Source organism: Lepidochelys kempii, chromosome 1 (assembly GCF_965140265.1).
Source record: "Lepidochelys kempii isolate rLepKem1 chromosome 1, rLepKem1.hap2, whole genome shotgun sequence".
In the NCBI taxonomy this organism is placed as follows: Eukaryota; Metazoa; Chordata; order Testudines; family Cheloniidae; genus Lepidochelys; species Lepidochelys kempii.
Window position 1 is genome coordinate 95,647,159 of NC_133256.1, and position 21,943 is coordinate 95,669,101.

The 21,943-nt window shown below is 41.9% G+C and overlaps 1 protein-coding gene across 12 annotated transcripts in view; it reads right to left on the reverse strand.

Annotated features, from left to right (window-relative positions):
- Window positions 1–21,943, reverse strand: part of ABCC4 (ATP binding cassette subfamily C member 4 (PEL blood group)) — a 214,443-nt gene that overhangs the window by 171,622 nt on the left and 20,878 nt on the right. For 9 of the 12 annotated variants that reach the window (XM_073347850.1, XM_073347858.1, XM_073347833.1 and 6 more), the window contains 4 exons: window positions 16,914–17,024; window positions 10,100–10,220; window positions 9,043–9,267; window positions 556–645 (listed from right to left, as the gene is read on the reverse strand). In XM_073347850.1, coding sequence (XP_073203951.1) covers window positions 556–645; window positions 9,043–9,267; window positions 10,100–10,220; window positions 16,914–16,969 — 492 coding nt within the window. In that variant the 5' untranslated portion in view covers window positions 16,970–17,024. Of the gene's footprint in view, window positions 1–555; window positions 646–4,699; window positions 4,783–9,042; window positions 9,268–10,099; window positions 10,221–13,649; window positions 13,837–16,913; window positions 17,025–21,943 lie in introns of those variants that run through there. The other 3 variants (XM_073347874.1, XM_073347885.1, XM_073347903.1) reach the window with 3 other exon arrangements.

A 21,943-nucleotide genomic window follows, 5' to 3' on the forward strand; every position in this document is an offset into this window, starting at 1 on the left:
TTTAAATTTAAAATATTCTAGTCAAACACACACAACATTAGGGTGCTGCCTATTAATTCAACAGCAACACTGCCTTCAGATATCAGTTCAGCTCAGGATACCTTATCATAAAGCATGGAAGTGTTTCCCAGTTTTTACAGTAATCCTGGTTGAATTGCAGCTTAAAAGCTAAAATGAAGAGTTTTAAATGTGTTTCAGTTCACTCAGCACAACCTTTTAAAAACTAAAACCAAAAGCATCTCAAATAATTCAGTCAATTGCAGAGTTGCCTTTAATACACTTACATGCACCAGCACTACGCCGGGTTTATAAACACAGCAAAAATATCTACACACAAAAAGAAAACAGATTTTTTCCCAATTTCAAGAAGATATTGCTATTAATATGTTTGGTAAAACCACCTTTAAAAATCAATACTAAATTATGAGCCTCAGTTGTCACTTTAACAATGATTGTAAAGTAAAACCTCATATGCCACCCCTCAAATATTGCAGCTTGGACCCATCTCTCATCTCCTTACCAGAATTGTCTAAGACCACCAATAATAAGTCTCACCTGATCAAATTTGTTCACATCATTTGATAAAAGATTTACTATTTGACCTGTGGTAGTTTTTCCCAAAGCTGTGTTACTGAGACGAAGTGCCTGAAATAGAAAAAAAAATCAAGCATTCTTAAATTATTTTAAATTAACTACCACATTGTATGATATCAAAATAGATGCATTGTCTCTTCTAAAGCCTAGATGTACTACTGACAAATCCGGCATCAGAGCTATGAATTATGAGGTATTTTTAAGATGAAGACACATGAGAATTCTTGGAACTGCAGTTTAAAGGCCTCAGTTAAAACACGGGCTGGTGATTAAGATTTGGCTCTGAAGTAGAAAACACATATAGAATAATATATTGGGGGGAGGAAGCAGAATTGATATTAAAAATCTATTTCCCTCTGCATTTCCAGAAGTAACTCAGAACATGAAACTAATATGTTTCATATTAGTCTGCTGCTTGCCAGGGGCTAAGATTCGTGATGTGACGGAGAGACTGCCGAGACTCATCAAGCCCTCGGATCGCTACCCCTTCCTGCTTCTCCACGTGGGCACCAATGATACTGCCAAGAATGACCTTGAGCGGATCACTGCGGACTATGTGGCTCTAGGAAGAAGAATAAAGGAGTTGGAGGCGCAAGTGGTGTTCTCGTCCATCCTCCCCGTGGAAGGAAAAGGCCTAGGTAGGGAGCGTCAAATCGTGGAAGTCAACGAATGGCTACGCAGATGGTGTCGGAGAGAAGGCTTTGGTTTCTTTGACCATGGGATGGTGTTCCATGAAGGAGGAGTGCTGGGTAGAGACGGGCTCCATCTTACGAAGAGAGGGAAGAGCATCTTTGCCAGCAGGCTGGCTAACCTAGTGAGGAGGGCTTTAAACTAGGTTCACCGGGGGAAGGAGACCAAAGCCCTGAGGTAAGTGGGAAAGCGGGATACCGGGAGGAAGCACAGGCAGGAATGTCTGTGAGGGGACGGCTCCTGCCTCATACTGGCAATGAGGGGCGATCAACAGGTTATCTCAAGTGCTTATATACAAATGCACAAAGCCTTGGAAACAAGCAGGGAGAACTGGAGGTCCTGGTGATGTCAAGGAACTATGACGTGATCAGAATAACAGAGACTTGGTGGGATAACTCATATGACTGGAGTACTGTCATGGATGGTTATAAACTGTTCAGGAAGGACAGGCAGGGCAGAAAAGGTGGGGGAGTAGCACTGTATGTAAGGGAGCAGTATGACTGCTCAGAGCTCCGGTACGAAACTGCAGAAAAACCTGAGTGTCTCTGGATTAAGTTTAGAAGTGTGTGCAACAAGAGTGATGTAGTGGTGGGAGTCTGCTATAGACCACCGGACCAGGGGGATGAGGCTTTCTTCCGGCAGCTCACGGAAGCTACTAGATCGCATGCCCTGATTCTCATGGGTGACTTTAATTTTCCTGATATCTGCTGGGAGAGCAATACAGCGGTGCACAGACAATCCAGGAAGTTTTTGGAAAGCGTAGGGGACAATTTCCTGGCGCAAGTGCTAGAGGAGCCAACTAGGGGGGGTGCTTTTCTTGACCTGCTGCTCACAAACCGGGTAGAATTAGTGGGGGAAGCAAAAGTGGATGGGAATCTGGGAGGCAGTGACCATGAGTTGGTTGAGTTCAGGATCCTGACGCAGGGAACAAAGGTAAGCAGCACCCTGGACTTCAGGAAAGCAGACTTCGACTCCCTCAGGGAACGGATGGCCAGGATCCCCTGGGGGACTAACTTGAAGGGGAAAGGAGTCCAGGAGAGCTGGCTGTATTTCAAGGAATCCCTGTTGAGGTTACAGGGACAAACCATCCCGATGAGTCGAAAGAATAGTAAATATGGCAGGCGACCAACTTGGCTTAATGGTGAAATCCTAGCGGATCTTAAACATAAAAAAGAAGCTTACAAGAAGTGGAAGGTTGGACATATGACCAGGGAAGAGTATAAAAATATTGCTCGGGCATGTAGGAATGTTATCAGGAGGGCCAAATCGCACCTGGAGCTGCAGCTAGCCAGAGATGTCAAGAGTAACAAGAAGGGTTTCTTCAGGTATGTTGGCAACAAGAAGAAAGCCAAGGAATGTGTGGGCCCCTTACTGAATGAGGGAGGCAACCTAGTGACAGAGGATGTGGAGAAAGCTAATGTACTCAATGCTTTTTTTGCCTCTGTTTTCACTAACAAGGTCAGCTCCCAGACTGCTGCGCTGGGCATCACAAAATGCGGAAGAGATGGCCAGCCCTCTGTGGAGATAGAGGCGGTTAGGGACTATTTAGAAAAGCTGGACGTGCACAAGTCCATGGGGCCGGACGAGTTGCATCCAAGAGTGCTGAAGGAATTGGCGGCTGTGATTGCAGAGCCACTGGCCATTATCTTTGAAAACTCGTGGCGAACCGGGGAAGTCCCGGATGACTGGAAAAAGGCTAATGTAGTGCCAATCTTTAAAAAAGGGAAGAAGGAAGATCCTGGGAACTACAGGCCAGTCAGCCTCACCTCAGTCCCTGGAAAAATCATGGAGCAGGTCCTCAAAGAATCAATCCTGAAGCACTTGCATGAGAGGAAAGTGATCAGGAACAGCCAGCATGGATTCACCAAGGGAAGGTCATGCCTGACTAATCTAATCGCCTTTTATGATGAGATTACTGGTTCTGTGGATGAAGGGAAAGCAGTGGATGTATTGTTTCTTGACTTTAGCAAAGCTTTTGACACGGTCTCCCATAGTATTCTTGTCAGCAAGTTAAGGAAGTATGGGCTGGATGAATGCACTATAAGGTGGGTAGAAAGCTGGCTAAATTGTCGGGCTCAACGGGTAGTGATCAATGGCTCCATGTCTGGTTGGCAGCCGAGTGGAGTGCCCCGGGGGTCGGTCCTGGGGCCGGTTTTGTTCAATATCTTCATAAATGATCTGGAGGATGGTGTGGATTGCACTCTCAGCAAATTTGCGGATGATACTAAACTGGGAGGAGTGGTAGATACGCTGGAGGGGAGGGATAGGATACAGAAGGACCTAGACCAATTGGAAGATTGGGCCAAAAGGAATCTGATGAGGTTCAATAAGGATAAGTGCAGGGTCCTGCACTTAGGACGGAAGAACCCAATGCACAGCTACAGACTTGGGACCGAATGGCTAGGCAGCAGTTCTGCAGAAAAGGACCTAGGGGTGACAGTGGACGAGAAGCTGGATATGAGTCAGCAGTGTGCCCTTGTTGCCAAGAAGGCCAATGGCATTTTGGGATGTATAAGTAGGGGCATAGCGAGCAGATCGAGGGACGTGATCGTTCCCCTCTATTCGACATTGGTGAGGCCTCATCTGGAGTACTGTGTCCAGTTTTGGGCCCCACACTTCAAGAAGGATGTGGATAAATTGGAGAGAGTCCAGCAAAGGGCAACAAAAATGATTAGGGGACTGGAACACATGAGTTATGAGGAGAGGCTGAGGGAGCTGGGATTGTTTAGCCTGCAGAAGAGAAGAATGAGGGGGGATTTGATAGCTGCTTTCAACTACCTGAAAGGGGGTTCCAAAGAGGATGGCTCTAGACTGTTCTCAATGGTAGCAGATGACAGAACGAGGAGTAATGGTCTCAAGTTGCAGTGGGGGAGGTTTAGATTGGATATTAGGAAAAACTTTTTCACTAAGAGGGTGGTGAAACACTGGAATGCGTTACCTAGGGAGGTGGTAGAATCTCCTTCCTTAGAGGTTTTTAAGGTCAGGCTTGACAAAGCCCTGGCTGGGATGATTTAACTGGGAATTGGTCCTGCTTTGAGCAGGGGGTTGGACTAGATGACCTTCTGGGGTCCCTTCCAACCCTGATATTCTATGATTCTATGATTCTATGAATATGGCAAAATATTAAACCTGAACCAAAACCCCCCACATGCATCCCTCCGTCAAGAACACTTGAGCAAAACTAGACTGGAAATTTCTATCCTGAAGACTCAATTTGACCAGCTGACGCTTTGCCCCAATCTTCCAATGATAAGAATAGAGAACACTGCAAATACTAAAATACGGGTACTGTAAATATGAAGATGCAGGGGGGAAAATGCCAAGACTTTTAATGATGCCCACTGTATACTTGAAATATATCTTTAAGAGGCAGATTAAATAGTTATTGGAGTTGTTATTTATATTGCATCACTACTGAAAATATTGCCGGTGCTTTCCAAATAGTCTCTTCTCCAAAGAGCTTGCAATTGAAAGCCCTCCTGATCCTGCAAAGACATAAGCATGTGCTCATCTTCCAGCAAAGTAGTCTCACTGACTTCAGGATCTGGGCCTAAATAGGAAAGACAGACAAACCACCATTCAACCAGTAAAATGTCTGAAGTGGTCTTAGGTACAAGTCTTATTAGTTATGTTTGTGTGTTACGTTCCACCAACTCTCCCTCCTTTTTCTAGGCACCCCAGCTAACCTGCTTCACTAGTGCAGCCCCAACTTGCCCACCCTACAAAGATTCAGGCTGATATCCTCTGAGAAAGCAATCAGCCAGACATTTCCCATATTAATAGTTTAGTTTCTAAAGGCTACCTAGGGCTTGGAGAAGGTGTACACAAAAGCACACCTACAGCACACCTGCTGCTCACTCTATCATTCTCTGCCACTGGTATGGGTGGGAGAGAACCCTCCCTGTAGTCACTGGCAGCTCTTGCAGCTTAACTGCTCTCAAATTAGCATGGTTGTCATAAAAGAAATCTCAGAGAAACATTTACATTTTCCCGACAAAAAGAACCAGCCTAGACCTAAGTCTAGAGAAGTGGCAATGTCAAACACCAAGCAATGGCCTTAAGCTTGTAACCAGGCTCCATCAAAAAACCCTATTTTAGCTCTCTCCCAATCCACTAAAATACTGACTGGGAATGTTGGTTTGGCCTGAAAATTGCCAAATTTACTCTAAAGGCAAAAGAGAATTTCTCGAGGGATTAAAGAAAATTTACCAAGGTGGGGTTTTTTTTGTTTTTTGGTTTGGTTTTTTTTGAGTTACAGACTATTAAACTCATCATTAAAAAGAAACTCTGATTTGAAATTTTTCTATTTGTCAAATGTTTATCTCTTTCTAGCACAAAAAACAGATTGGTTAATGTCCCTTTGAATTTTCCATACAGTTACAGATCCTTGTAAACACCTGGTTGGGGGGGGCGGGAACTAGGCTGGAATTACATAAAATCATTAATGATTGTTATGGAGAAGTTAAGGTGAATCCTATTCCCACTGCTGTCTTCTTCTGAAATGCTGCCTTCTTTCAGATATGAACTCATTGGTCCTTTGTCCATTTCCTTCCCCCTGTTACAGGCAGTTCTACTCTCCTCTCAACCAGAAATACCATCTAAATAATACTGACATCAATCCCTGGATTAGGATTTGTTTTAGAATCAGGTTAACTAATTCTGGTCTCCCTTCTTAGATCTTTGTTCTCTCCCTGTTCCAAATTGTTGGTTGCAAGTATAGAAAGATAAAGAGATATCACGGAGGAAAGGACCAGTTTTTTTCCACTGAAGGGACCGTTGTCATGTTTTAGAGTAATTAGCCCACCCTGTCCCAACCAACAAATCACTGGTCTCACAACTTGAGCTGTTCTGTTCTTTTCATTTCTGCCAAACTGAAGAGAATCCTTAGAAAATGAAGCCAATTATTTTTAAGAGAAGCAATGCATAGATGATCTTTGTGTTACAGTATCGGACTGAGAATTAGTCATGAGACAGATTCTCGTCCCATCTTTACAACCGACTTCCTGAGTGCAGCATCTTATTACTAATACTTTTTAGTATACACAAAACATCTTTTTGGAGTTTTAACAACACAAATAGACAATGATTTGTTCTACAGATAAAATTCGTTTTCTATCACTTCAGATGAAGGGAAAGGGAGTACAAAAATTTAAGTAACTAGCATTTGAACTTCAGTACTAGGAATCTGTCATTTACTATGGTTAACAAAACCAGCACACATAATGACACACAGCCACCACTGACAGAAACTTAGCATAACAGGTGTATATTTACGACAGATATTAATGAATGCCAAAAAGAAGTATAGGGGAAATTAGCATTCAGCTTTTCTTTTAAAACTGTATATCAAGGATTTATAAAAGGTATGACCTATCCACACACCTCAAATGAGGTAACTGATTGCCAAGTTATTGGTGTTCTACCATTACCTCAATCTTTACCCTGGGGAGCAAACATTTATGAGATGAAAGAAGATTAATATTCAATTTAATCATGCCTAGAAATAAAGTACACAATGTGAACATTTTGCTTTTCCAAGCTTTCAGTCCTCCAAGTGAATTATCCACACTGAAACAAACAACACTTGCTATACAAATATTTCATGAATTTCAAGCAAAGTGTGTTATGATAATCAGTATAGTAAATTAATTCCTTAGAGATATGTTTATGTACAAGAAAGAAGTGTGCCATGTTAGAACTGAGTTCCCAGAGGATAATTTCCAAGGTATCAGAAGAGGGAGGAGGATAAATATGTGCATAAAAAACAACAATTCACCAGTCCAATGGCCTGAGACATTATTCCCTACTTTTTTCTCTCTTAGTTTACTATAAATTATGGAGTCCAAAGATGAGGATGGAGAGAGGAGAAATCTAAATGTTAACTTTAAGTGGGGGTATTACATGTTTTAGAACAGAGGACGGGTTGGGTTTTTCCCCCTCTTAAAAAGAAAGATTGATTAAAATTCAATCTGAATGTAATCTAAATATCTAATCCCTGCCTAAACTTCATTTCTGAGGCAAGGGTGAGGAGGGCACTGCTCCAAAAATTTGGAAGGCAGGTAATTTAAGTCCATCAGAGCCCCTAATTGTATAGATACTACATTCTCCCCTCTGCCACCTCCTGTATGGTTCCTACACGCAGGGCTGATAAGAGGTGGAGAAAAGAAGGGACTGTTGTACTGGGACCCTGAGGTCAGGGGGCCCCTCAAAGTGTTTTGTGTAAACAAAGTGAAATGGGAGGGAAGGCAGTGAACATGATGCGCTGGGGCCCCAAAATTTCTCTTGACAGGCTTACCTACATGGGAGGTAAAAGCAGAGAGAGGCATGGTGGCTTGAAGGCTACCACCAGCCACAAAGAAGCTACCGACAGCTAGTAAGGCTATCGCTTCTCAAAAGCCACACTGGCAATGGACGAAAGCAGCTTTTCATCCTGTGAGATGCCCAGCTACTTTCCCTGCCTGTTCTGGCCTGGTAGTCGCTACTTCTGCTTCTGTTCCACTGATCACCTGGCTCCTCTCCCTAGATAGTGATTGCCACATGTTGATCAGCACATGTAGGTGAAAAAAATGCAGACACAGGGGTAGAATTAACTGACAGGCCACAACTTCAGTAACTTAACGATGGAGAGGAGTGCTATCTGCCCACCCCTGCTCACATACCAAGCACTTAATTGGGTCCAGCAGAGAATCACAGGACTCTCACTATAATCAATAACTCAGGGCAAACCCTCTTCAGCCTAAACCCTAGGACTCAACTCATTCCTCACTCCTCTCACCCTCCCCTCCACTTGGGAGATAAAGGGTACTAAGGGTGAATTCAGACTGCAAAGACTTCAGGTCTCCCCTTCTTACAGCAACAGGTTCACTAGCCACATCCCAGGCCTCATTTACCTCTGGGACCTGGCCCTTTGAGCCTTTATTCACACTGGACACCAGGCTCATGTTGCAATGGACTAACATTTTTGTATTCGTCCTAGTTAAATTCCCATCCTATTCTTACTCCTTTTAACCTGAAATGTGTGAAAAACCCTCTGGGCCTGCCAAGAAAAAACAATCCTTCCGGATCCCAGGAACTGGTCATCAGTCAGCCCCACAGCATCCTAGAAAGACTGCTCAATATACCTCAACTGCAGGGAGGGAAGGTGGGGCAGCAATACTGCCCCTAGGGAGGCTTTAATTTGAGAGGAGGGAGCTGTGAGAGCCAATCAGCTCCTCTAATGCCCTTCCTGGTTGGTCAAAGGGAGGCAGAGAAGCCCCTCCCCCAAGCACAATCCCACATGCACTTTGAGACATAAGGAGAGGCTTGGCTCCAGCCTGTCTGGACATGAGCTCTCCTCTTCCAGGAGTTGGCTATTCCCCTACTTGTTTGACCAAACTTCCTCCCGGCTGAGACAGGAAGGCAGCGGGTGGCAGGGGTGGGGGTGGGGGCATTCTCTCCCAATGCATCTCTAGAGTGGAGGAGAATGATCACACAACAGTCAACAGCTCCCTTTCCCCCACATCCTCTGGACCTCAGACAATAACCTACAACATTATATAGGCATCCATATACTGTTGAGTTCAGTATAAAAAAATCAATACATATATACATATGCTAACCCTGATTTTCATTAATATAGACTTATACCCTGTTCCTTCAAATGCCATGACTTCAGAACTATTACAAGAGTGAAAAATAATTCAAATACTTAATTTTAAACTAATTATTAGAAGACCTAACTTATATACACATACGTTTGAAAAATGAAAGGTTGCTTACCTTCCGATAAATCATGTGACACATCGCTACTCTCAACTTCATGCCAGCCCGTTGTACATGATAAAAGTATAAGTGGTGTGTTATGGCTAAAATCAATGTACATACAGACAAAGCAGCTGCATAGCCGTAGGCAAAATTCAAAGCAGCAGTATCAAGGGGATCAAAAATTTCAAAATAATTAATAATTTTTCCCAAAAAGACTGGTTGAATTACTTTGAGTGTTTCCTAAAAGAAAGAAGGGAGGGGGGGACAAATAGAAATAATGTATTCTGTAGTTTTCTATCCAGGTTTCTTCCAAGGCAAGTAAGAAATTTCTGGCACACCCTTCTTCCTATTATTATAATAATAAAACCCAGGCCAGTTTTTATTGCCACATAACCCAGAAGAACTAGACTTCTATATTAACACATGTATTTCAATAGTATTAAAATTAAAATATTTTAAACTTTTCAAAAGTTCTTTAAGCCACCAATAAAATGTTTCATGTCACATAACGAGTTACACAAATACAGATCTCCTTTAATTTCTGAAGATCACATGGTACTTTTTTGTGACATAGTTACATTTAGCAAAAAGCTTTTTTTATGCTTCATCCCAGGAACCTATGGATACTGTAATGTACAGCCCAGCAGCAGATATGAGCTCAGAAACAACTCCTGAACAGGAGGGGCTGGCACTATCAAAGAGAAAATGTGCTTTCAGTTATACCAGCGTAATCCCACTGTTATGCAATTGTGACTGAACGGAGAATCCTACCCAGTGTTTTCCACTTCTAGTAGTCAGAGTGTGGCCCTAGTGTATTTTTCTGAAAGCAAGAGAGAGAGAGAGAGAGAGAGAGAGAGAGGGTTAAGGAGAGACATCCTAGTCTCTGAAAAACAAAAAGTACAGAGTTTGTAGCTGCTACTATCTGGCAGAAAGAAATTATAAATGGGGAAAGAGTTGGGTCCCAGAATTAAATCACCAGTATTCATCACAAATGCCTATTGGACAAGATTTACATTGCTATTGGGTAAAAGGATATTCAAAGATACATTGTATTGTATTTTCCATCTCTTACCTCGATCAGTGTGAACAATCCCAAAGCTAAATAGGATTTCCAATAACAAAGTATGATTGCTTTTGTTAAATATGGCGTTCTTGCTTCTTCTTTAGCTTTTTGCACCTCTTTATCCCAGTACCTAGAAAATAAAGTAAAATCAGACTGGCAAACAAGAAAAGTCTAACTTAAAAATCACCAGAAACAGAACATAATTTGTTAAAGTTGTAAAACAGAGAGTTTGGTCTATAGTAGGATTGCCAAATTATCTGGTCAGTCACTCCACATCTGGCACAACCATATACTTTCTCTTTAAGAACCTGACACCAAAATAATCTTTTTTAAAAATTTTATTTTATTGATTTATTTCTGCTTGCTCATGAAAGCCTGTGGTTAGCATTACAGGCTCATTTTGTTCCTCTGTGCTCAAGAACACACTGATAATATCAACAAACCTTGGACTAGCTGCTGATTTATAGAGACATACAACAAAGGCAGAACTAGCTAGTCACAGTCCTTGGTTTGTTCTTAGCCTGGATCAGACTGAGCCAGCTACCGAAGTTAAGGGCCAAGTCACAATAAGCCTTCCTGGCACTGGCCTGCACTGAGGCAGTGTGGAGATGCTCCACCTCGGCAAAATCCCTCTTGGAGCTCCAAGAAGAACAGAGGAGTGTGCACATCCACAGGTCGTTAGGTTGTGAAGCACGCTCTCTTATCTTCACCTGGTTATGTACTTAGGTGAGGGGGAAGTGGAATTTTTTTATTATTATTATTTCCATTATCATATTGCCTCGGAGCCCCAATCATGAACCATGACACGATTGTGCTAGGTGCTGTACAACACAGAACAAAAAGACAAGCTCGTCAGTTCAGGGACTACAATCTAAATAGACAAGACAGACTCAGGGTGGAGGAAGGAGTACAACACACAAGCAGAGAGAACAATGTGATGGTGTCAAACATCATGGAGTGGATTGCACCACCTGTGGAGCCCAGGCTTCCCCAGCGAGTGCTCCTTCCTTAAGCAGGGACTATGACTGTGCTTGACCTTTGCATTGTGGCAGGGCTGGGCACCTGCACATGAGCAAGGCACAATCTGTTCAAATCCGAATCAAAAGACAGTAAGAACACAAGTGATCATTCTGCTCATATAATGTGTTCAAGAATACACCAGCGCCACTCTACAATTGTTAAAGCACAGGATTTTCACATAAGGTGCCTCCCTCATTTCTGGAGGTCAAGTGCATTCTGCTGTGCACCAAGACCCTGTTGGTCCAAGAACTGCGAATACACCAATGTCTCAAACCTGCTAAAAGATGGCACGCTAACTTTGGGCATGCGGAATAGCCACCAGAAAGATATTATCTTGATTACTGAGATATTTTCTCTTATCATCGGGGGGGGGAGGAGGAGTGGAAATAGGGTAAAATGACAGACTCCACAGTGCAGTTTGTTGGATTTTGTGAAGTTTCTATAAGCCTTAGTCTTGCAGGCTGCTTGCTTAAGTAAAGTAAAATGAGAGGTTAAAATAGGGAAAGAACAAGTTAAAAATTACTTAGACAAGTTAGGTATCTTCAAGTCACCAGGGCCTGATGAAATACATCCTAGAATACACAAGAAGCTGACTGAGGAGATATCTGTGCCATTAGCGATTATCTTCGAAATGTCATGGAAGAGAGATTCTAGAGGACTGGAAAAGGGTGAATATAGCGCCCATCTATGAAAAGGGAAATAAGGACAACCTGGGGAATTACAGACTAGTCAGATTAATTTCAGTACCCGGAAAGATAACAGAGCAAATAATTAAGCAATCACCTACAAGATAATAAAGAGATAAGTAACAGTCAGCATGAATTTGTCAAGAATAAATCATGTCAAACCAACTCAATAGCTTTCTCTGACAGGGTAACAAGCCCTGTGGATGGTGGGAAGAGGTAGATGGGTATATTTTGACTTTATTAAGGCTTTTCAGATGGTTTTACATGACCTCATAAACAAACTAAGGAAATACAACCTAGATGGAGCTACTATAAGGTGGGTGCATAACTGGTTGGAAAACCTCTCCCAGAGAGTAGTTATCATGGTTCACAGCCAAGCTGGAAGGGCATATCGAGTGGGGTCCCGCAGGGATCAGTTCTGGGTCTGGTTCTGTTCAATACCTTCATCAATGATTTAGATAATGGCATAGAGAGTACACTTATAAAATCTGCGGATGATACCAAGCTAGTAGGGGTTGCAAGTGCTTTGGCGGATAGGTTTAAAATTCAAAATAATCTGGACAAACTGGAGAAATGGTCTGAAGTAAATAGGATAAAATTCAGTAAGGAAGAATCAGTTGCATACATATATGGGAAACAATTGCCTCGGAAGGAGTCCTGCAGAAAGAGATCTGGGAGTCATAGTGGATCACAAGCTAAATATGAGTCAATAGCGTAACACTGTTTCAAAAAAAGCAAACACCATTCTGGGATGTATTAGCAGGAGTGTTGTAAGCAAAACACAAGTAATTCTTTCACCCTATTCTGGGCTGATTAGGCCTCAAATGGAGTATTGTGTCCAGTTCTGGGTGCCACATTTCATGAAGAATGTGGAGAAATGGGAGAAAGTCCAGAGAAGAGCAACAAAAATTATTTAAAAACTAGAAAACATGATTTATCAGGGAAGACTGAAAAAACTGGGTTTGTTTAGTCTGGAGAAGAGAAGACTAAGGAGGGACATGACAACCGTTTTCAAGCACATAAAAGGTTGTTACAAGGAGGAAGGAAAAAAATTGTTCTCCTTCACCTCTGAGAATAGAACAAGAAGCAATGGGCTTAAATTGTAGCAAGCGCGGTTCAGATTGGACATTAGGAGAAACTTCCTGTCAGGGTGGTTAAGCACTGGAATAAATTGCCTAGGGAGATTGTGGAATCTCCATCACTGGAGATTTGTAATGCAGGTTAGACAAACACCTGTCCAGAATGCTCGAGATAATACTTAGTCCTGCCATGAGTGCAGGGCACTGAACTAGATGACCTCTCGAGGTCCCTTCCAGTCCAACGATTCTGTGATTCTATGATTTACGAATGATTCTCCTTGTGTGTTGTCAAGTAGAATAGAAAGTGAAAATGCACACATAGACCCATAGATTCTGCTAAATATGCCATTATGTCTATGCAAGCATTTTTCCTGACCACATGGGAAGGAAGTGCAATTATTGCAAGAGTCACTGGAAAGACTTCACCCTCCTTTACAGTGTAAGCCCTGAACTCTTCAAGGCATGTCAGTGGATTTTCACTTTGATTATAATGAGAACACGCTCAAATTGATATTCACCTCCACCATAATTAGGTTCTACTATGCTAATATTCTTGGAATTCTGCAAAGATCTGCTGAATAGATGTTAAATGCTGCATTCCACGGGGATTATCAATTTAACTACTACTTCTGCTCTAGCTAACTCAGGATCAAAGAAGTTGTTGCCTCTCCTTGCTCCTTCTCCTCTACAGAGAAGTTCCTGCTCCCAATTTAGTTAAGAGTGACAATTAGACCTTTCAGAAGGTTCTGTCCACCTCCTCCATAGCTGCCTCACCTCATGTAACAGCAGGAAGTTAAGAGGCCATGCCACCACTCCTCTGGTAGAGAGGAGAGTATCTTTCAGTAGGAAAGCCCTCTGCAGATATATTGAAACACTACTTGTTTCAAGTTACTATATAATAAAAACCTCTCTCCTATAACAGAGGTACTGATGAGGTTCCTGTAGGAGTCAAGAAAGAAAATTACTTGCATAAACAGTTATTCTCTTAAAACATGTTATAATAAAGATACACTCTTGGTACGTGATCCTGGCACATATCTGGAATGGACTCACTTAACCTTTAAGCCTGCCTTGAAAAAGGATATTTATACCTACGCTTGGAAGGATTAGATTTTATCAGTAAATGTCAGTAGACCAATTGATTTCACCCTACATACACAAGCCAACAAAAAATATTTCCATTGATAACAACAGAAATTTACAGATAGGCAGAGTAAGAAAAATGCTGTTTGAAAACTTAGAAGCCTGATTTAGGCATAGTTACTTTGTAAACTTACACATGTGATGTTGATAATTTGTGTTTTAACAGCTATAAAGCTTAAACTTTTAAAATCTCAGTCGGTCATTAAATAATTCTTGTCTGATCCCTCCTATTGTCTGATCCTGCCAAAACTTCCCACAGCTGTGAAAAATTACAATCAATAAAAACTGAAAAAAGCTTAAAACCCATAATTTTGCATGACTTTTATTTTTATCAATTTAAATTTTCAAAGTGTTTCAAAACAAACATTAATATTAACTGTCACGTTATAAAAAAATCAAGTTCTGCCAAGCCTACTCATACCACTGGACCTATACCAGTACAAGTTTCAGAGGAACAGCCGTGTTAGTCTGTATTCGCAAAAAGAAAAGGAGTACTTGTGGCACCTTAGAGACTAACCAATTTATCTGAGCATGAGCTTTCGTGAGCTACAGCTCGCTTCATCGGATGCATACTGTGGAAACTGCAGAAGACATTATATACACACAGAGACCATGAAACAATACCTCCTCCGGCTCCACTGTCCTGCTGGTAATAGCTTATCTAAAGTGATCATCAAGTTGGGCCATTTCCAGCACAAATCCAGGTTTTCTCACCCTCCGCCCCGCCACACACAAACTCACTCTCCTGCTGGTAATAGCCCATCCAAAGTGACCACTCTCTTCACAATGTGTATGATAATCAAGGTGGGCCATTTCCTGAACAAATCCAGGTTCTCTCACGCCCCCCCCACCCCCATACACACACAAACTCACTCTCCTGCTGGTAATAGCTTATCCAAAGTGACCACTCTCCCTACAATGTGCATGGTAATCAAGGTGGGCCATTTCCAGCACAAATCCAGGCTCTCTCACACACACACACACACCCCGGGACACACACACACACACACACAAACTCACTCTCCTGGCAATACCTCATCCAAACTGATCACTCTCCAAGTTTAAATCCAAGTTTAACCAGAACGTCGGGGGAGGGGTAGGAAAAAACAAGGGGAAATAGGCTACCTTGCATAATGACTTAGCCACTCCCAGTCTCTATTTAAGCCTAAATTAATAGTATCCAATTTGCAAATGAATTCCAATTCAGCAGTTTCTCGCTGGAGTCTGGATTTGAAGTTTTTTTGTTGTAAGATAGCGACCTTCATGTCTGTGATTGCGTGACCAGAGAGATTGAAGTGTTCTCCGACTGGTTTATGAATGTTATAATTCTTGACATCTGATTTGTGTCCATTTATTCTTTTACGTAGAGACTGTCCAGTTTGACCAATGTAAATGGCAGAGGGGCATTGCTGGCACATGATGGCATATATCACATTGGTGGATGTGCAGGTGAACGAGCCTCTGATAATGTGGCTGATGTTATTAGGCCCTGTGATGGTGTCCCCTGAATAGATATGTGGGCAGTTACCAACAGGCTTTGTTGCAAGGATAGGTTCCTGGGGGGTGAGGGGGTGAAAGAACCTGGATTTGTGCAGGAAATGGCCCACCTTGATTATCATACACATTGTGAAGAGAGTGGTCACTTTGGATGGGCTATTACCAGCAGGAGAGTGAATTTGTGTGTGGCGGGGCGGAGGGTGAGAAAACCTGGATTTGTGCTGGAAATGGCCCAACTTGATGATCATTTTAGATAAGCTATTACCAGCAGGACAGTGGGGCGGGAGGAGGTATTTTTTCATGGTCTCTGTGTGTATATAATGTCTTCTGCAGTTTCCACGGTATGCATCTGATGAAGTGAGCTGTAGCTCACGAAAGCTCATGCTCAAATAAATTGGTTAGTCTCTAAGGTGCCACAAGTACTCCTTTTCTTTATACCAGTACAAAAAATCCTAATGAAGATAAGCCCTTAGATGTCCTGTACAGCTAAACCCTCTCTATCAATCAGTGGCATTTTTCACCTTTACTAAGGGAATGTTTTTGCCCCTACTAATTCAGTTTGTTTTGTTTTTCAAGCAAAAATGTAGAAAGCATAGACTTGTTCCCCTGTCTCTATAAGGGGAGAAAGTTGGATAATATATCTTTACCACAGCATAGAATTGCTTTATTAAGATATAATTCCTGGAATGTCAGAGTACAGAATCTTCGATTCCAGGCATTTTGTAGAGTGCCATTCAAATGAAGCATCTTTGAAGAAAAGATAATAATGCAAATTCTTTTACAGTAACTCCTCACTTATTGTCCTAGTTACGTTCTTGAAAAATGCAACTTTAAGCGAAATGATGTTAAGCGAATCTAATTTCCACATAAGAACTAATGAAAATAGGGGTTAGGTTCCAGGGAAATTTTTTTCACCAAACAAAAGACATTATATACATACACAGTATAAGTTTTAAATAATTTTTAACAAACAATTTAATACTGTACTCACCAATGATTGTGAAGCTTGGTTGAGGCAGGGGCATAGCAGGGCTGGAGTGCAGGGGCTTGCCACATTCCGCCTGCCTGGCGCTCCAGCCAGGGAGCGTGGTCGGGGCGCAGGGGCTTGCCTGAACCCTGGCTGGAATGCTGGATGGGCAGAGCAGGGGAAGTCCCCGCACCCCGACTCCACTCTCCAGCGGGAGCGCCAGGCGGGCAGAATGGGGGGGAGCCAAACAACGTTATAAGGGAACATTGCAGGACTTTAAGGGAGTATGTTCTCGAATAGGTCAGCAACCTAATAGTGAAACAATATTAACTGGGAGGATGTTGTTAAGTGAGGAGTTACTGTATATGTTTTCCTCCCAGAGCACTCCTCTTTGAAGACGTGACTACATGAAGTGTTGATTTTTTCCTTACCATTGCAACTCCTCTCCAACCCTCTCTGACGAATCTTCAGCCAGCACTTTATACATATCATCTTCTTCAAGCTTTCGTTTGTGACCAGTAACAAATAAAGGATTCAACCACCTATTTGAATATACAATAAAAATTGTTATATTCAGTCAATGGAGCAGAAAGAGTAATTTATTTATGTATTAATTTGTTTTCTCAGGTACTCACAAGCCTCCACCGCCCTATTACTGTGGTAACTGAACACTTTACAGTCTTTACCATATTTATCATCACAACCCCTGAGAGGTAAGAAGTCACCCTGATATTACAGATAAGGAACTGCGGCACAGAGAGACTCAGGGTATGTCTACACTGCAGTTAGACACCCAGGTATGGCCAGTGTCAATGTAGAAGTTGGGGCTCGAACTGCAGCCTGAGCTCTGGGATCCTCCCACCTCACAGGGTCCTAGAACCTGGGCTCCAGCCTGAGCCCAAACATTTACACCGCAGCTAAACAGCCCCTTAGCTTGAGCCCCATGAGCCCAAATCAGCTGGCACAGGCCAGCCATGGGTGTCTAACTGAAGCATAGATGTACCCAAGGTGACTTGTCCAAGGCTACACAAGAAGTCTATGGCAGAACAGTGAATTGAACCCTGGTCTCTTAAGTCCCAAGTTAGCACCCTCACCAGCTTCCTTCCTCTCCACTGTCCAGACCCTGGGTATTGTATACTCTTACCAGCATAGAAAGCAGGAAATAAAGAATATTTTGACAATCAGTCCCTTTTAAAAGGAGTGGAATTCTGGGTAAGTAGAAAAGCTTAAAATTTCCCATCAATAAAAAATGAGTCACAAAATGTATAGCAAGGAAATATACGTTAGAAATGACACTTACGAAAATAAGTCAGAAAATAAGGTAAATTTGTGTCACTATGAACACACTATTATAGTAATATTTTGGGACTAAAAAGAGATAGGAGTAATAACAATTCTTAAAATCCTTTAACAGTTTTATACAACAATTCTAGTGATATGTCCAAATAAATCATTACATTGCGGATATGGTCCAGAATTATCCCTGTTAGAGAATTTTCTTTAAACTGGAATCTCTTTCATAATATTTCTCTTCCAAATATACCAAACTCTACAAATTATAGCATGTAGACTAGACAAACCAAAATGTAAAACACTAAGCTAGAGATTGAAATCCCACACACACAGGAAGGAAGTGTCCACTATCAGATAAAACATCTAAATCTCAAAAAACAAAAGAACCATATACTTCATTATCATCTCCAACACAGTCTTCATCAATACTTTGGGTAGTTAACTAAAGGGCTTGGGATAGAAATAGAACTGAGGGAATAACTGATTTTCCATTCAGTGGCAGAACTGAAAAATGCAGAAACAGAAAAAAAAGTCCTCACTTCAGGTTAAACCCCAAACCAGAAATGTTTTCAGTTTCTCACAGAAATGAAGAAAAAAACCTGAAAAAGTTCAGTTTGAGTCAAAACATTCTGCTCAACCTGAAATTAATTTTTTGAGGGTAGGGTTGATTTAGAAGTATAAACATTTTATTTTGAAAATGTAAAAAAAAAAAAAAAAAATTTTTGACTTTTTCAAAAATTTTCTTCATTTTTTTGGCCAAAACTATTTGCCAGATTTGACCCAAATTCACAAATAGTTTTGGTCAACTCAAAACTGGTGGTGGTTGTTGTTTTTTCATTCCAAAAATTTCACCCAGCTCCAGATATAAAGAAAATATTTTCTGGCACTCCCATATCGCCAAAGGCACTGCCCTGCTCAAATTCTGTTGATGTCCTATCCTGAATTATTTCTAGAGCTGTATAAAATACTTCCTCTGTCATAAATCCAAGGAAAAGAAATAACCTTTAATTCCAAGCTCTGCCAATTGTGGGTAACTCAGGAGACACATCTGGTTGTGAGTGAACACAGAAATCTTATTTTAATTATGTTAAGCTGGGTAAAAAAAAAAACATGTAACCAGACTTTTGAAAGCTGCTGAATCTTCATCAAAGAGTCAAGAGAAATCTTTGCAATGTCTCATGGAGTTATAAATATGTCACAAGAAATTATATGGGGACACATTTCACGGCTTGATATCCATTCATTAAATATATGGAAAGAAAGATGCTAACCTCAACTAAGCAGAATATGGATGCAATACTAGCCAAAAGATTTACTCTGTCTGACCTGACAAGGCTTTTGAAGTTTAAAAATGTCAGAGAAAACTGCCGGTTGGCTAGCTCACTCACAAATATAAAACTTGGTAATTAAAATGTTCAGATTGTAAAGTTTTAAATATAGAATGATTGTTATGGTGTTTTGCAAATACATTACAAAGTGTTCTATCAGCATTAATAGTAATAAAAGACATAGTAAAAATGCAATTAGGAAGAAATGGACAGATTAACAAAGGGACGTATTTCTATTAACGAAGAGCTCAGCTCCAATCTAGACAGCAAAATAAATGGCCAGATTTTCAAAAAGTTCAGTATATTAAAAAAGCTATTCTGAAAATCTTGCCAGAAGTGTCACAGTGCAAGCTGTTGAGTACTGAGCACTGTAAAATATGGCCCCAATTATGGGCACTGAGTATTGATAACGTGGTCCACAATACTTAAGTGATAGCAGAGAGAGTGAGGCCATGTCTACACTACAGAGTTAAGTGGACTTAAGTAATATCGATAATCATAAGTCATTTAATGCCATCGGTTGTGCACGTCCACACAATGCTCCTTGTGTTGGTGGAACATGTCCACAGTCGTCGCTCTTACAACGACAGAGAGAGCGTTGCACTGTAGGTAGCTATCCCACTGTGCAACTCGCCACCCTCTGCCACTGAAATCTCTGGGAACGGATCATGGCACATCATGGAGACGTGCTCGCCGTCCCGTGACGTAGGTCTTTCCATCCCACCATTCCATGGGCTTCCTACTTCATTTTGTGCTGTTTTCCAACCATCCTTGTAAACTATGTGCCCACCATCTCTGCCTGGCAGCATGGATCCTGATCTGCTGACCAGTCTGATGATGAGCATTATGAACACAACACAGCTGGTCCTGCAGTATTTCATGAGCAGAGATTCAAAACAGAGAGTGAATTGGTGATGCCTGCCCCGCTGTTTGCCATGAAAACAAATAATTCAAGATTGCTGCTGGCATTCATGAACTAGCTTGCCACAGTAGACTGACGGTACTGGGCTCAGGAAACAAGCACCGAGTGGTGAGATCGCATCATGAAGCATGTATGGGATGATGAGCAGTGGCTATAAAACTTTCGGATGTGCCAATCAACCTTCCTGGACCTGTGTGTGGAGTTCTCCCCTGGAACTGTGGTGCAAGGACACAAGAATGAGAGCTGCTCTCACTGAGGAAAAGCAAGTGGCGATCTCTGTATGGAAACTGGCAACTCCAGACTGCTACCAATCAGTCACAAATCACGGTCCATCTTGGGGGTTACCGTGATGCAAGTGTGCAGGGCCATTAATCGCCTCCTACCATGAAGGACTGTGACTCACGACAATGTGCAGAAAACAGTTGATGGCTTTGAGGCAATGGGATTCCCTAACTGCAGCAGGGCAATAGATGGAACGTATATCCCAATTTTGGCCCCCAACCACCTTGCAACAGAGTACATCAACCGAAAGGGATACTTCTCCATGATCTTGCAGGCACTGGTGGATCACCAGGACTGAAAAACTTAGGAGTTGGGCCCGTCTTCAAGGAAATTCATGTTATCGGAAGAAGAGACAGTTTGGTTACAAGGGCAGAGATGAGGTGATGGGAATCTTGGAAGAAAAATTCAAGAGGGAGTTTTTTTGGTCGCTCATTCACACTGCTTGAGTGTCCATCGAAGAAAGGTTTGAATAAATGAAACACCATGAAAACACTGGGGGCGGGGGAGGAAGGGGCTTATAAGCTGCAGGCAGACAGGAAAACACTCTTGAACAATTGTACGGACCTTCACTGGACGCTGACACATGGGGAATGTTTGAATGTTCGATAAAGGCCTCTATATCAAATTGGACATGTGTCACATTTTGCCACATGGGAAGCACTTTCCCCTCCAAGTTCTCCAATTCATTCATGATGCAGAGCTGAAGGACACTTTGAGGATTCTACTCACGCTGCTAGACACAGTCACAAGTGGTGAGCACAGCTTTTCGAAGCTCAGGCTAATTAAAACGTATCTTCAATTGACAATGGGCGACCAGAGACTGACATCACTTGCTATTTTATCGCTTTAAAATGTTATTGGCTAGTCTTTTGATCTCTCTGACGCCGTGCTTAAGTTCGGGAGGGCAAAGGCAAGAAATGCGACCTTTTGAACTAATGGACTAGGGTTAACATTCTAAGGCTGTCACCTACTGTAACACATTTTAATATTGGCCCAACCAATGTTGGTGCACAGTTGGGTGGGGGAGAGATAGCTCAGTGGTTTAAGCATTGGTCTGCTAAACCCAGGGTTGTGAGTTCAATCCTTGAGGGGGCCATTTAGGGATGTGGGGCAAAAATTGGGGATTGGTCCTGCTTTGAGCAGGGGGTTGGACTAGATGACCTCCTGAGGTCCCTTCCAACCCTGAGATTCTATGATTCCTCCCTAAATTTCTTGGTATTAGTACATTTCAGTTATTCTTAAAATTAAAAAGTTTCTATAAGCTTAGTGGAAATGGATTTTTTTATTTACTGAAATGTGGCATAAATAAATACAGATTTACAGATCCTAGCGTAAGAATTTATAGTCTTATATGACAGGGATAAATCATGCATCAAAGTCGTGAAATGGGCTACAAATGCAATAAAAAAAATAAAGTATTCAAAAGTTTAACAAATGGAGGGGGGCACCAAAGATGCTCCTCGCCTGGGCACCATTTGGTCTAGGGCCAGCCCTGGTCCTTATTAAGTCCATAATTTCTGGTGTCTAGCAGAGTTATGAATTTAAGTTCCCAGGCTTATCTTTTGAAGGTGTTGTGCAGGTTTCCTTTGAGGAAGAGGACTGAGAGATCAGATATGACATTATCATTCTGTGAAAA